We start from the raw sequence: 15071 nt of genomic DNA on the forward strand, positions 1-15071 counted from the left end.
TCCGCTGCATGTCTGATCAAACCACTTTTTGCACAACGCTGTCAGCGGAGCCTGAAGTATGTGTCAATGATGCCCTCCTCAATAAATTCACTCGTAGCAGCTCACAGAGGGCTCTTCTTACCAGTCTTGGTCGTCGGCGGCTTTTTCTTGCGGCTGCTTTAACAATGCACCATTCTGTACTCCTGTTCAAAGAGGTGCCAGTCACCAAAGTTACCAGAGCCTCTGATGTCTGAGCCCAAAACAACATAACGTGAGGTGTAGGCAGCCAAGTGCAAGAGCAGATGCCATGCAAAATTTGCTGGTTGGTCGGGGCAGCCTCTCCGGAGACCATTGCCAACGCAGGGCAGTCTCATCCTTAAAACTTTACTTTTTTTGTGTTTGCCTCTGCACATAGAGCAGAGTTCAGGTGTCACTGCGGTTGGTACAACAATTCGTTTGTAGTACTTCCCGGTAGATTTCAGTGATGAAACATTGAGACAGCATAGAAGCAGAGTCATACGAGTGGATACATTGATTTTTAGAAAACTGAATTTTTTGCCATTTGTTGCAGTTTGAAAACCATGTCTCTAGAGGAGAGCGGCAATCCAAGCATACAAAAAGTTTCTCGTTTCCAATTGTCTGTTACACCCGGGGTTCAACTATGTGCCCATTTTATGTTCAGATTTGTTGAGCGTGCAAAGTGAATGTTTTTTGTATAACTGTGAGAGCTATTATGGTCATGTTTCCCGAACTTGCAGTGTAGTTGTTGTAGTGGTGGTGGTGTCCCCTGTGACTAAAAGTCTGAGGAGATGAAGGAGTGAGAGGAGGAGGGAAGGCACACCATTGGGAGAGAAAGAAAGTGGTGAGCAGGGCTGATGCAAGCTACAAAAGCTACACCCAGCTACAAAAACGGAGAAAGCAAATGTTTTTCCCCACTGGTGCCATGCAGGGCGTTCACCACTTCCAGCTGTATGGCCCCCAGTCATCCTGGTACCACACGCGGGTGCGACCCCGCACGCAGCACTTCCTCGAGCAGGTGTCCCAGCTGTACGAGCTGCACATCTGCACCTTTGGGGCACGCCCCTATGCACACGCCATCGCGGCCCTGCTTGATCCAGATGGCCGCTTCTTCTCCTACCGCATTCTCTCACGGGACGAGTGCTTCAACCCCACCTCCAAGACAGGGAACCTAAGGTGCAAAGTTTTTCAACTGTGCCTTCTTCGTCGAGCGCTCATGGCTGCCTTGTGGTGACCGTGTTAAAGTTCTGTTGGAGGCCCCATAGAACTGATGTGCTGCGTCACGTGTCACTGATATTTCTTTTTCATTCCAGTTCGCTTGATCTATACTTTCTCTCAAAAGTGGTTTGCAGCGCTGTGAAAGCTTTGGTGATCTGAGTCAATCAGAACGGCATATGCTGCAAAACGTGTTCCTCCGTGTCTCCTATCCCGTGACTGTTGGCTGCACTCCTGGGAAGCAATGTAAGTCAACCCCCAACATCGCATATCTGAAAAAAAAAAAAAAAAACCTTTCAGGTCGTTTACACTTGGCCTTTAATAATAGAACGCGATAGCACTATCCTGCTGCCTCCGCTTATCTCCAGCCACTATCGGCTGCCACAGATTCCAAAACGAAAATGTATTAGTCACTGAACTACTCGTCCACACTTGCGCTGCTGTCGGGATCGCTGCTGCGCTTTCACAGCTCCTCATTCTAACATCGTCGTGAAGCGAAGTCCCGCACTTCGTAAACAGCCACATCACGACATCGCGTGGAACAGCTGAAAATTTTGCCTCGCTGCAGCTGCCACACCTGTATCACCTGTTACGAATGTCGAACTTGTGGCCCGGTGCGCAGTTTGTTTCTTCGTTGTAAAGAGTGACAGTCATCTTGAGTGTAGCTGTGAACGAGCGCCGGTCGCTTATCGGACCCGGAGCACAAACGAGGAATGACGAAGCACTACATTAAAAACTTGTGAAACGCGGTCGGCAGTAGTCAAATGCGTCAGAGCCACAGAGAAACTATGCTTGAGCGGCATCGGCTCTTCCGTCGGCTACTAACACTCCCTGGCGCCGCTGCGGTTCTGAGTGGCGGTGCCGCCGCGATTGGAACAGCGGCCCTTCCATCAACTATCGATGCTCCCTTGTGCGCCGAATGCGCGGTTGAAAGTAAAAAAAAAAAAAAACTTAAACGACACCTATTAAGAGTAGAACGCGAATGTGTTATCGGGCCACCGCCGCTTATCAGCAGACGCAATCTGCGGCCACGTGTGAGGAGTGGTCTGGTGCCGGCTTGCTGCTTATCGACGGCCACCATCGGCCGCTTCATGCGGGGTGAGGATGCCGGTTTTGCACATTAGCAGCTGCTCAAGGCCAGCCAGCACCAAGAGCGATGCGATGGAGCCGCGCAGCAAAAATGCAACCATGCCGTAGCATGTCTGATATCTCGTTTGTCTCGACTTTGTTTATGGTGCGATGCTTTGGTTTCGATTTAAAGTCGACCCCCCCCCCCCCCCCCCCTCACTTCGGATTTTTAAATTTTGAAATATAGGTCGACTTATAATCGTGCAAATACGGTATTTGTTGTCATCCTTGGTCCTGATTGGACGAGAGAGCTGTACCATTCACAGTGCTGCAAACAACTTGTGAGATGAAGTATAGGTGGGAGAGTGCCCAGGATGTAAAGGGACACTGAGGACAAATACAGGTTGACCTGTATCAACAGGGTACCGCATTCTAATCACAAAGAGACCACTTTCGCTGAAAGCGCTGTTATAAACAGGAAAAGACCAAAAAACGAAGTGCAGGTGTTGCCGCCATCGTGCATTTTACTGTCGTGTTCTTTCTTGTCTGTGTTTCAGCACTGTTTTTCCTTCCTAAATATGATGCACCAGCTTGTCCAAGTCTCCGATTGCATCACCACCTGTTTTTACAACTCATACTGCAGTGATGTTAGGACAGCATTTTTAGACGTGGATTCCTGAGGCCAGGCTGCACGGACACTCATTTACATGATCACTGAGTCCTTTGTGGTCTTGTCGTCAGGAGTTTGAAGGAGTGGCAGGAAATTTTTAAGGCTAATTTTCTCAGCAATTCTTGCTGCCTGACAAGCAACCTTCTGGCTGCAAAGAGCCGTAGAATTTATTTTTACTGAACGAAAACTGCATCGACTTTTCCTCCGTGTTTCCAAAGCATGGCTAGAAACAGGGCTTTGCTTTTTCCTCATGAAACACTTCGGTCAAAGCTCTGGAAAGGGCAGGACTAATACCCTCCCTCTAACTCTGCAAACAAAAAAAAAAACTGCAGGAGACACTTAAGCTCTGCCTCAAAGGTATGACGTGGTAGCATCAATGGGTTAATGCCCATATATGCGGAATTGGTGGTTCTGTACTTTACACTCATAGATTCCTGTGAGTTCTCATACCTTTTCCTGGCGCAATGGTGCAGTGGTTAAGCGGTCCGCCACTGCCCTGCGATGACAGGTGCTGCCACCGGTGGGGCTTGTGCAATCCAGACTGTTCTTCCCAAGCAACCTCTCGCGACCAATCATTAATTTAAGTGCCACCTGCCATGATGGTCAGTTTGCTCACAATACAGTGGGCAGGTTGTGATGGCTCCGCAAGGTCACATGAACAGGGTGGCCCACCTAATTTGCCGGTTGCTCTGGCCACTTTGGCTGTGAGGCTTCAGGCGGTCGCCAATGCTGACGCCGGACAATTTTTACCAACTTGGGGGTACTGGTACTCTCGTTAAAAAGAGCCAGTTGGCATTACTGCGCAGTGCTTTCGGTCACCTTGCAGGCAGTAGCGAGCATCTTGTGCAATGCTTGTTGTCTGTTCCATAGCTCTGGTCGTAATAGTTGCAAAACTGTGCTTCTAAGCCTGGCTGTTTCCTGTAGCCGCCTCACAGAGGTTAGCAGACACTGGCGCCGCCTGTGAACTGAACTGCCACCTACTGGTGGTTCCCTGCAGCTTTTATTTCTGTTCTGTGTGTGTGTTGTACACAACAGCGTAAAGCTTCCGTTGTGCAGAAAATGCGGCGGTGACAGCTTGAGCTTTAAACTCGAGAAGGTGACAATGCCAAGCGGAGTGGCGAATTTGAAAAGTTATTAACCCATATATGCTCAGTGTCCTACGTGTAGGATGCCCCTCTTTTGTGCAGTGACAATAAAGCTTTATTGTGTAAAAATTTGCACCGCTGGCATAGGTTCATGAGGCTCTAAACTTTTTCTGTGCAAGGGTTGTGTTGTGTCGTTGCATGCATTCAGAAAGATCCACCAGTCTTACCCGTATTTCATTTTTCAGATTCGACCCCATTGACTGCATTGTGGTTCTGCAAGAAAAACAATTTTTTGCGCATTTTTCATAAGAAACCCACGCCACGTGATGACAAACGGGATTTTAAAGTTGATGTCAAACATTTGAAGCTCTACGACACGTAATGGTAGCAGATTTGCCTAGTATCCTGTATTGTACGATGGCTCTAAAGTCAGTGTTGAGAAAAATTAATTTCAACCAGTAAAAGGATGATTCTGAATTTTAAAGTGAAATAAACGTTTTAATAAAAAAATATTTCAATTCGTTCAAATTTCTGCATTTGCGGCACTTATGGGTTATAACATTAGAAAACTAGTGATTAAAAGGCTGTAAAATGAATCAAATGTAATAAGGAAATGTAGGTATGTAAAGTAAATGAATTTTGCTGAAAGGAAAATCAGAGTAATAAGTTGAGAATTGGAATTGAACCCCTGACCCTTGGATCACGAGTCACACTACCACTGGGCCACGTAGGCACGTTTGTATGGCTTGATTACAGTCGGGCATTACAGTCATGCCTCGTTAATATGGAGACATTGGTTCCTGAGCAAAACGGTCCATAAAGCAAGTTGTCCATGGTAACGGGTCATGAAAAAGAAATCGGAAATAAAAATACTTTGTAATTAGGCTCTGCTTCTGTGCATATCAGTGAAGTGGGACTTAGACGAAGCCTTGAGAGTTCGAAGTCCATTACTCTGGTCGCAGTTGTCTTTTCAGTTTTGCGGTGCAGTCTGAAGCCACTAGTGGTGCATCGCATGCGTGATGGCATCTCATGGAATGATGGCTTATCTTCTTATGACTCTTCGCATCTCATGAACTGCTGGTACATATCCGTGCTTAGTCGCTTGGCAGTAATTGAAAGTGGCTTCACATTCTTGATATCCAGTTCATGAAATACAGCAAACTGTAGGGAACATCCGTTGGACACCTTGGGTTTCTGAGACATGAAATCACAAAAGAAATGGCTGTCACTGAAGCATTTGCACTTTCACAGTGGTTTTCACTGGCATCTTGCTATCAGAATACAGGAAGGGAAACATCTGGTTGGAGCAGTCAAGATTTCGTTTTTATTGCTGTCCATATTAATTTGAGAGAAATACATGGGCCCCAATGGGCCCTGTGCATTTTCATCCTGAACATTGTGCGGACAACGAGTTTCTATATTAATGAGGCATAAACGCATTGAAAAAGTTTGGTCCCCAGAAAAATTGTCGATAATTTAAGTCCATAGCAATGGGGCATGGCGGTATATGTATATTGGGTGGTCTTTCACATACTGATTGTGATTCTGAAAAAAGGAAACAGTGTCTGTGCCTTTGTGGGCAAGAGGAACCGCTGACGGGCCCATTAACGCTGTCACTTCATAACCTTTGAAGGCAGAGCTTAAGTGTCCCCCAAATTTTGAGCAGCACTGTTCATCTGATTGCTGCAAGTGGCGTGGCAGCCTGCTAGCCTGCGAGTTTTGGCCCAGTCAAATCGTCGGTTAGGGCTTGAGCATGTTCATCATCATCATCATCATCATCATCAGCCATACTACACCCACTGCAGGGCAAAGGCCTCTCCCATGTCTCTCCAATTAACCCTGCCCTTTGCCAGCTGCACCCACCCTATGCACGCAAACTTCGTAATCTCATCCGCCCATCTAACATTCCGCCGCCCCCTGCTGTGCTTGCCTTCTCTTGGAATCTTCGTCCGTTACCCTGAAGGACTAGCGGTTATCATGCCCTGCCCAAGCTCATTTTTTCCTCTTGATTTCTACTGGGATATCATTAACCTGCGTTTGTTCCCTCACCCACTCTGCCTGCTTCTGGTCTCTTAACGTTACACATGTCATTTTCCTTTCCATAGCTTGCTGCATTGGAAAGAACAGTGCAAACCACAGGACCATAAAGTTTTAGACCGCACAATGTACTGTGACACAGTAAATTGTGTTGTCTAGTTCTTTCTGTCCCCGCAGTTTGTGCTGTGTTGTCTGTTTTTAAAGACGTGCATATTAATCCAAGCCCAAGTCTCTGCCTTAACTCAACTTATTTCTTTGTATTTCTTTGGGCCCTTTCCTTCACTCTGTTCTTCAGGACTCCTCTTTCTTCTTGTGTCCACCACAGCCAACGTTTATACATATACTTCAGTTTCGAAGCTCCTCTGCGCGCTCATGGGGAGGAGCCGGCCTGCCACGGTTCCTGCCACCCCGGCGCTGCAGTCGACGGTTGAGCTATCGGAGCAAGCGTTTTCTGTTACCACCCAACGTTGCGCTTGCACTGAGGGTTCCGAGTTCGTTGGTAGAATGTTTGTTTTGCGACCCTCTTCAACAACTAGGCATTATTTTAATAAGGCACGGTTGTTTTATCGCATCGATAAGAGTGAGTCTAGTCGGCTTGATTTCTTTTTTTGGTAGCAGTGCATACGTTGCGCACCCGCTCTTGCTAGCACACAGCAAAGACATGCGTCTGCATGCGGCGTTCACCGTGCTGACATCTGTGACAAGAGTGCCCATGAACTAGTGTGCATGTGGTGCTAATTTAGGCGTGTTGCGGTATAATTTGAAAGACACTTGCTCGTCACCTGTCATGTCAGGCCACTGCAGCCCCTTGCACACGTGTCCCGGCAACATTCAAGTGCGCTCAGCACCCCGTTCTTCTGGTTTTGCGTTGCTGCTCATGATGCAACATTCCTCAGCGTAGTGCTCCACGATATACTCATCACTGCAGCACCGGGCCAGGTAGCATCGTTCGAATGCGAAAAGTTCTAATGAGGGATCGCACCTCGTGTCAGGAAATGCAGTCAGCAAAAATAAGTGACACCGTGCAAACTGTTGACAGTACTAAAAGTACGATATTAAGGCTGTTAAAATTGAAAGGAAGGACTTGAATTTAATACCAATTTATACTGTTCACCTATTTAGAGGTAAACTGCTACGAGCGCTCTTTTTATTCTCCAGGTGGTGTTAGGCTGCTCCAGCCTCGCTCTGGGCCCGGGTGACCCCTAACACCACTATAGACACTCTCTCTGCACAGATTTTTTTTTTTTGCCATTTTAATGTTGCAAAAAAAAGAAATGCATGTGTGTTACCCAGTAAAAATGAACCAATTGGGCTCATGTAGTGTTCCAAGCAGCCGATCGTAAACTGATGCTTGCTTCTCTTGAAGCTAAATGGCCTCTTCTTTCCATTTCATAAGAAAATGCACTTCCAGAAGATCACGCTGCGGTTCTCAAAGCAATGTTAAAGTACTTTGACCTTACGAGATCTTCCAATTCTGAAAAAGGTGAAGGTTGGGAAGCACCATTTTCAGTAATAGCCGCAATATAAGTGCACTCCAAATAATTTTGTGACTCAACTCTGTTAACCTGATTTAAAAGATACTGGCTGCGTGCTGCTAAACTCCGTCCACCCTCTCCGCCAATAGATGCTTTTTAACGGAAAACGAGAGGTGGCTAGGGAGGACTGATCGGAGATCTTGTCAGAACGGCTTTTCTTCAGTGCGAATGCGCCGTTGTGTATTTCCACAACGTCACAGTTCATGCCTACGCTTTTAGGCTAAGTGATTGTTTGAAACTTAATCACATATATTTTTTATTTTTGAGCAGCTTCACAATGCAGAGGTTGTCCTGTTTTTCAGTTCTTGAGGAATGGAGGGTCACATAGTGAGCAAATAGCAGCCATTCTTACATATCCTCAGCCGCTAATGCAACCGCGTATGAAGCAGACAGTCATATTTGTTGAATATCAGATAATCAGAGTGGATAAAGCAGTGCCGCACCGCTTAAACGCTCAGAAGTTCGATGAGAAAAAATTGGCGGTGGTTCAGCTCTGGCTAAACCTGGAGTGACGCATTAGCTACAGCTGGCCGAGTGGAACTTGCTAAGTTGAATTGCAAAGTCAGTCTTTCGCCGCTCCGTTTTGCTGGGCGTTCCTTCTTCATCTTCGTTCCACTTGACGCTGCGCATGCACACAGCTGTTGCAGCTCGGTTTCACCGCCGCGCGACATCGCTGGCAGCAGCAGCAGCAGCTGCTCCGCACCACGTGATCAACCACATGGCTGGTCACGTGACCAGCCACGTGAGCAGCCACAGTGCCGTGCTGCCACCAGCTGCTCCGCACCATGTGACCAGCCACAGGACCGTGGCCGCATGGCCACGCTGAAAGCTCGAAATGCTACCGTAATGTAGATGTCGCTACAGTAACACTTCCTGACAAGGAGCGGCTGACATGAGCTGTAGTGCTGTTCATGACACCTTTCAAACTTCTCTATGATGGATATGAAACGGTGAAGGAGAATGGCTAGCCGTTACTGAAAGCCATGAATGGACTGGCATGTCGAGAAAGAAAAAAAAACAGACACACAGCAAAACATTCTACCACCATATCCAACGAGACGCTCACTGTCGCCTGCACCACGAGGCGGCCACGACTTCCAGGTGTCGACTGCGGCACCCTCACACTCCCTAGGAGCAAGAGTTTTGAAATTGAAGTGTATATCTATAAACATTGACCACAGCAGCATATGCTGGGTTGTCTGCTTCTTTCTTCTGCTTCGTCTGTTTGTTTCAGCACCTGAGATCCAAAGGGAGTTTTGCTAGTGGAATGATCCAAGTGCTTGGTAGGGCGTCGTCCTTGTCGGTCATTGGCTGTTGCTGAATGAACCTCATTGAAGATTGTCATTTCACGCTGCTTGCGTTGCTGCGCATTCCCTGTTCCAGGGCGCTGTTCCCCTGTGGAGACTCCATGGTGTGCATCATTGACGACCGGGAGGACGTCTGGAACTACGCGCCAAACTTGGTGCCAGTGAAGCCATATGTCTTCTTCAACAAAACGGGTGACATAAATGCACCGCTCTGCCCTCGCCCAGAGTCCTCCTTCTTTCCTTTGCCGGTAAGGACATCAGGTCTGGCCCTTCTGTGCTTGTCTCCGCTTTGTTGCCAAAGCAGGGCAGGTGTCTCTGAGGCTTTAGCTGTGTTGTAGTTAGTTAGACACGATCTCGCCAATGCTGTTCACCGCATGTTTACAGGAGGTATTTCGAGGCCTGAATTGGGAACAGTTGGGAATAAGAATAAATGGAGAATACCTAAATAATCTGCGATTTGCTGATGACATTGCCTTGCTGAGTCACTCAGGAGGTGAACTGCAAATCATGATCAATGACAGGCAGAGCAGATCGATGGGTCTAAAAATTAACATGCAGAAAACCAAGGTAATGTTCAACAGCCTAGCAAGGGAACAACAGTTCACAATTGGCAGAGAGAGCCTAGAAATTGTGACGGAATACGTCTACTTAGGGCAGGTAGTGACAGCTGATCCGGATCATGAGAGGGAGATAACTAGAATGATAAGAATGGGGTGGAGCGCATATGGCAAATTCTCGCAGATCATGAGTGGCAGTTTACCAATTTCCCTCCCTCAAGAGGAAAGTCTACAACAGGATAATCTTACCGGTACTCACTTACGGGGCAGAAACGTGGAGGCTAACGAAAAGGGTTCAGCTTAAGTTAAGGACAACGCAGCGAGCCATGGAAAGAAAAATGATAGGTGTAACGTTAAGAGATCGGAAGCGGGCAGAGTGGGTGAGGGAACAAACACGGGTTAATGACATCCTAGTCGAAATCAAGAGAAAGAAATGGGCTTGGGCAGGGCATGTAATGCGAAGGCAAGATAACCGCTGGTCCTTAAGGGTAACGGAGTGGATTCCAAGAGAAAGTAAGCGTAGCAGGGGGCGGCAGAAGGTTAGGTGGGCGGATGAGATTAAGAAGTTTGCAGGAAAAGGGTGGATGCAGCTGGCAAAGGATAGGGTTAATTGGAGAGACATGGGAGAGGCCTTTGCCCTGCAGTGGGTGTAGTAAGGCTGATGATGATGATGAGTTAGTTAGTTTATTTATTTATTAATACATACTGCAGTCTTGTTCGAGACCATAACAGAAACACACATACACAAAGGCAAAATGCCGTGCTGATTATAAGTCGACTCCAATTATGAGTTGAACTTCCAACTTGCGACCCCCTCTGGACAAGAAAAACTGGATATAGGTCGACACTGCCTCACTCTGTGGTTCTAGCTCACCAGTAAGGTTTTCAGAAGACTGGGCCTTGCAAAAGAAACATTTATTTCTCCATGAGGCACCTCTTGCGAGTCATCGTCACTTGTGAGGAGGACATGGCCACTATCATCGCCATGTTGTAAGCCACTGCTGCTGCTGATCATCGGAAGCAGTATCGAGGTGCCACATGTGGAAAATGCCGTCTGACCGTGCCGGTTGGTAGCCGGCGCTCTTGTTAACGGTGTACAGTATCTTGGCGCTCCGCCAAGTTTTCCGAGTGTGCCACCGCTGCAGGAGCTGTCGTCAGAAGATAAACACACACTGATGTTATCGGCGTGCAGCATCTTGGCACACTGCCAAGGTCTGTGCTGCCAATGGCGCGAAACTGAGGTACGCACTAATGAAAGCTAATGCTTAAAAAAGTTTTACTTGACATGAAAAAGGGCGAGGGAGAGGTGGGGGTTATTGCCCGAGTAAATACATACTTTTGATTCCGCATATAGGTCGACCTTACGACTCAGTGTGTAGGTTGACTCTGATTATAAGTTGATCCCCCAACCTTAGAAGGTCATATTTAAAAAAACTGTCCACTTATAATTGACAATATATCTATGGACAGATTAGTTTAGGTGCCTACCAGATGATGTTAATGGGTCCTGCGTACCTTCATCATTAGTAAAATTTTTTTCACTCAGTTTCAGTTTATGGGAAGTATAAATATTTAAATGTTGCTGCAGTATTTTGATATTTTATTTATTTGTGCATTAACATGATCCAATTCTGGTTCACAGAGAATCGCAGAGGGCCAAGCAGTTTGTCAGAATAGAATGAGGAGTATCTTTTAGCCTATCAAGAAAACCTTGCTAACTGTGGCACATTGGCTTTTCATTCACACAGTCCAGGGCATGTGGTTATGCCATGCATGTTGCTGCAGAAAAGAAATGCTCGGATAGGCCTTTTCTTGCCAAGTGTTCTTAAGCACTTTTGCGTAAGCAGCAGTATGCAATTCATTGCAGCTGTTGTAGCCGAATGTAAACGTTTAATAAAAGTAATATAAAAGTAATGATGAGGAGAGGATAGAAGCAGCTGCAATGTGTTCTTTCTGGTGTGTTTTGCGTGTTTGTGACCAGATTGTTGGTTGCACTCCGATGCTCTTGTTCATTTGTAAGCCAGGCCACGGCCGGTCTCGAGGGGGGCGCACGTGCTCTTTCTATGGCCTTCACATTCGCCGCGGAAGCAATGTCAGTTTTTCTCCAGGAGTCACGCCACCCGCCACTACTAGAGGGGCGACGACCCTACCGCTGGCTCCACGCCTGCATCTCCAGCGGCAGGTGCCTTTTGCCTGGTTTTGCGCTGTAACTCGCTGGTTCAAGGTGGGCGCAGCACTGAAATCAACGAAACACAAAATGCAGATGCTTAAGCTGCGTATCTTTAACTCGGTCCACATGTGCACAGATTCTTCATGACAAACTTTCGTCGGCCCCGCAGGGGCTCGTCTGCAGCTTGCAGGCGTCGGTGAGTGGCGACACCGCGGGTTCCCGAGCATCCACAGGGACATCCCCACAAGGGGATGATGGTGAACAGTGCATCACCACGCACCCGAGCACCCGCATCTAGCCGTGCGTGGCATCGCCGTGTCCGGGGAAAAGGGGATCCTGGTGGTTGAGCCGATGCTGAGCATTTGGACCTTTTAGGCCCCTCGGCGGAGGCAACACACCACTTTGGCCCCAGCTTTCTATAGACGGCACCTCCGGCCTGACCCGACCGGGAGAAATTGGCAGTCGCCTTTTCCTATCCTCCCCTCTATCTTTCACTTTCCTACCCGTTTCTCACAACTCTCCTGTCTCCTACTCACTTCTAGTTTCTTCCTTTTTTCCTGGCGGCGAGGGTTAACCTTGTGTGGCCAACCACCCTGAGTTGCGTCATATTGGGTTATAGTTGGGGTGTACAGCTGGCGAGGGTAGGACTTGTTTGCAAGTTCCTGTCCCGTCCCCAAGTTGGGCTTCATGGTGGGTGGCTGGCACCGTAGCCGAAAAATACACTTATCGTATGGCAAACCTTCTCTCAGCAACTGATCGCCCTCACAAGAGAGGGTGGACCGAGGTAACTCAAAATTTCATGACAAAAAAAGAAACAAAGTTTTCCTAAGTTTCATGAGATTAATAGTGAGCAAAGTGACAAATCTCCTAGAATAATCTCCCCATTCATTGTAGAAAAATGTTTGACGGGTGCCTTGGGCTTTGGCTACAAGGTTACAAAAATGGCCAGTGGAGATCTCTTACTGGAACTCCGAGATAGCATCCAACACTCAAAACTTTCCAACATTGTGTCCATGGGTGGCATCCCTGTATCCATATCTGCCCACCGATCCCTCAATACAGTCCGGGGTGTAATTTCAGAGAATAATTTTCTGCACCTCACTGAACAAGAAATCAAAGAAGGGCTTGCTGAACAAAACGTTGTTGATGTCCACAGAATAAAAATAAGAAAAGAAGGCAAAGAAATACCAACAAAGCACATAGCCTTGACATTTGCACACAGTACTCTGGGTCCCAGACTCAATTGAAGTGGGTTATCTAAAAATAAATCTGAGACCCTACATTCCTAACCCTTGACGATGCTTTAACTGTCAAAGGTTCGGCCACGGCTCAGGGAGTTGCCGCGGTCGTAAAACTTGCGCAAAATGTGCTTCAAAAGATCACTCTTCTGATGACTGCGACGGCGCCCCACGCTGTGCAAACTGTGAGGGAGACCATGCTGCATACTCCAGGGCGTGTCCGTCCTGGAAGAAAGAAAAAGCAATTATCACACTCAAAACTACTGAAAACATTTCGTTCAAAGAAGCAAGAAGGCGGTGCACATGAACAAGCACATTCTCCTTCACAGCCAAAACAAACTTTGCTGATGTGGTGCGTGGGCGCGGCGCACCACAACAGGCTTCGGCACCTGCCCAGGCCACTCGCAGTGAGCCTGTGGTGGGGCCATCCGCGCCCCCAGGTGGAGTAGGTAACACTACCCCGCCAACCCAAAAAGAGGCCTCGCAGACCCCCGTGTCCGTGGCCCCCAAGACCTCCTCCCACAGGTCGAGGTCCAACTCTAATGTCCACGTGCCCTCCGTACGGTCGTCCACCGCCTCTGCAGAGGCGATGGACACGACCCAGGGCAGCCCCGTGCCATCCACGTCGGGTGGTCGGCAGAGCTCTCTGGATCGGTCAAAAAAAGACAGGCCCCGAATCAAAGGGCCACAAATAACTTAATCTAGTTTTAACTACATAGGAAAACAAAATTAAGATGGCTTTCATAATGCAATGGAACTGTAGAGGACTTATGAATAACTACAGTGACATAAAAGATATCCTAGGAGCACACGCTCCTGTTGCGTTATGTCTACAAGAGACAAATTTAGGGCCTCAAAACAATAATTTTCTTAAGAATTATGCTGTTTTTCGCCGCGACCGAGAACAGGCGAGCAGGCTGTCAGGAGGTGTGGCAATTATAGTCAAAAACGGTGTCCCGGCTAGTGAGCTTAAAGGGACACTGAGGAGAACCCTATCAAATTTTTTTGTTAGCAACATCTGATAGTTCGGCATTTCATGGCTTTGTTGCCGCTCTTGTCCGGGAGCGAAAGATGCATTTATTTCAAAGAAATTTGGATTCGAAGTTGAAAAAGTTTTTCCCGCCGCTCCGATTCAAACTCGAGAACTCTTATGACGACACGGAGAATTCTTATGACGTCACACGACGGAGTGACGGGAAACGTGACATAAACGGAGACTCCGTGATTTCTGGCTGCTAGCGGTGCGGTCTAGCAGCTGCCGAAATGAAAGCTACCGCCGCCGCACGTTGAAGGCATCTATCGGGGGTCGCTACCGTCGCTCTGTTTACGTTTGCACCGCCGTCTTGCCAGCGTTGCGATGGATCCTGTTCCCGAACCCGACGATGTAGTTCTCGCAAAATTTCCGGCCTGCATTTCAGCGACCTCAGCCCCACAGAGCGTGCGATGCTTTTGAGGGAGCGCGGTTAGGTTAGGCACCGACAGGTCGTTTCCCCCTTCCTCAGTAAGCAGCCGTTGCAAACTAAATATCATAACCCCAGTGCAGGGAGTCGCGAGGCGCCAGGACAAGGTCGGCGCGTTGCACCAATCGGAGGCTGGCCGGGGCTTTGGGGCCAACGCATTGTGATTCCTTGAACAGCGCGGTTGCACGGTGCAGCAGGAGGCGTCGAGGTCTCCCACAGTTGCAAGGGTCGTTATTTATTTTATTGCCACAAAAAACGGATAGGTGCTCAAGGGCGGTCGCGTTTAAAGTGGGCGCCTTGAAACTAAAGCCGACGCACGACGCTTCAACGGCTTCCGCTAGATCCAACGGGTCCACTGGATCGGGCTCTCTTGCCCACTTGAATGTACCTTCAGATGTGTACCGTGAATGGATCAAATTAGCCGAGAGCTCGAAAAGAACAGCTCTGCCCAACTGCCGAAGTTATTGAATTACGTCACAACACGCACCTCGCCGCGGAGCCGATTCAGTCTGGCCGGGCCGGCGGCGGCTGGCGCACTCAGCGCGAAATAGAGACATGCTCCAAGTCTCCCCGCCAGTGCGGTCAGAGTGCGCCGAAGCCGCCGAACGCGTCGGCGATCAAGCGCAGTTGGAGTATAGAGGGTCTCGCTTTGGCCGACGTGATGTCGCTCTGCTGTTCGATGCTTGTAAATCGAGGCGCGTCAAAAACAAAACCACGGGGCACGCAAAGCTC

At 48.2% G+C, this 15071-nt stretch overlaps 1 protein-coding gene across 2 annotated transcripts in view; it reads left to right on the plus strand.

Moving 5' to 3' along the window:
- Positions 1-15071, plus strand: part of LOC144101940 (RNA polymerase II subunit A C-terminal domain phosphatase-like) — a 72721-nt gene that overhangs the window by 18562 nt on the left and 39088 nt on the right. For both annotated transcript variants that reach the window (XM_077635178.1, XM_077635179.1), the window contains exons 5-6: positions 929-1173; positions 8991-9162. In XM_077635178.1, coding sequence (XP_077491304.1) covers positions 929-1173; positions 8991-9162 — 417 coding nt within the window. The remainder of the gene's footprint in view (positions 1-928; positions 1174-8990; positions 9163-15071) is intronic.

This window comes from Amblyomma americanum, chromosome 8 (assembly GCF_052857255.1).
Source record: "Amblyomma americanum isolate KBUSLIRL-KWMA chromosome 8, ASM5285725v1, whole genome shotgun sequence".
Taxonomy (NCBI): Eukaryota; Metazoa; Arthropoda; class Arachnida; order Ixodida; family Ixodidae; genus Amblyomma; species Amblyomma americanum.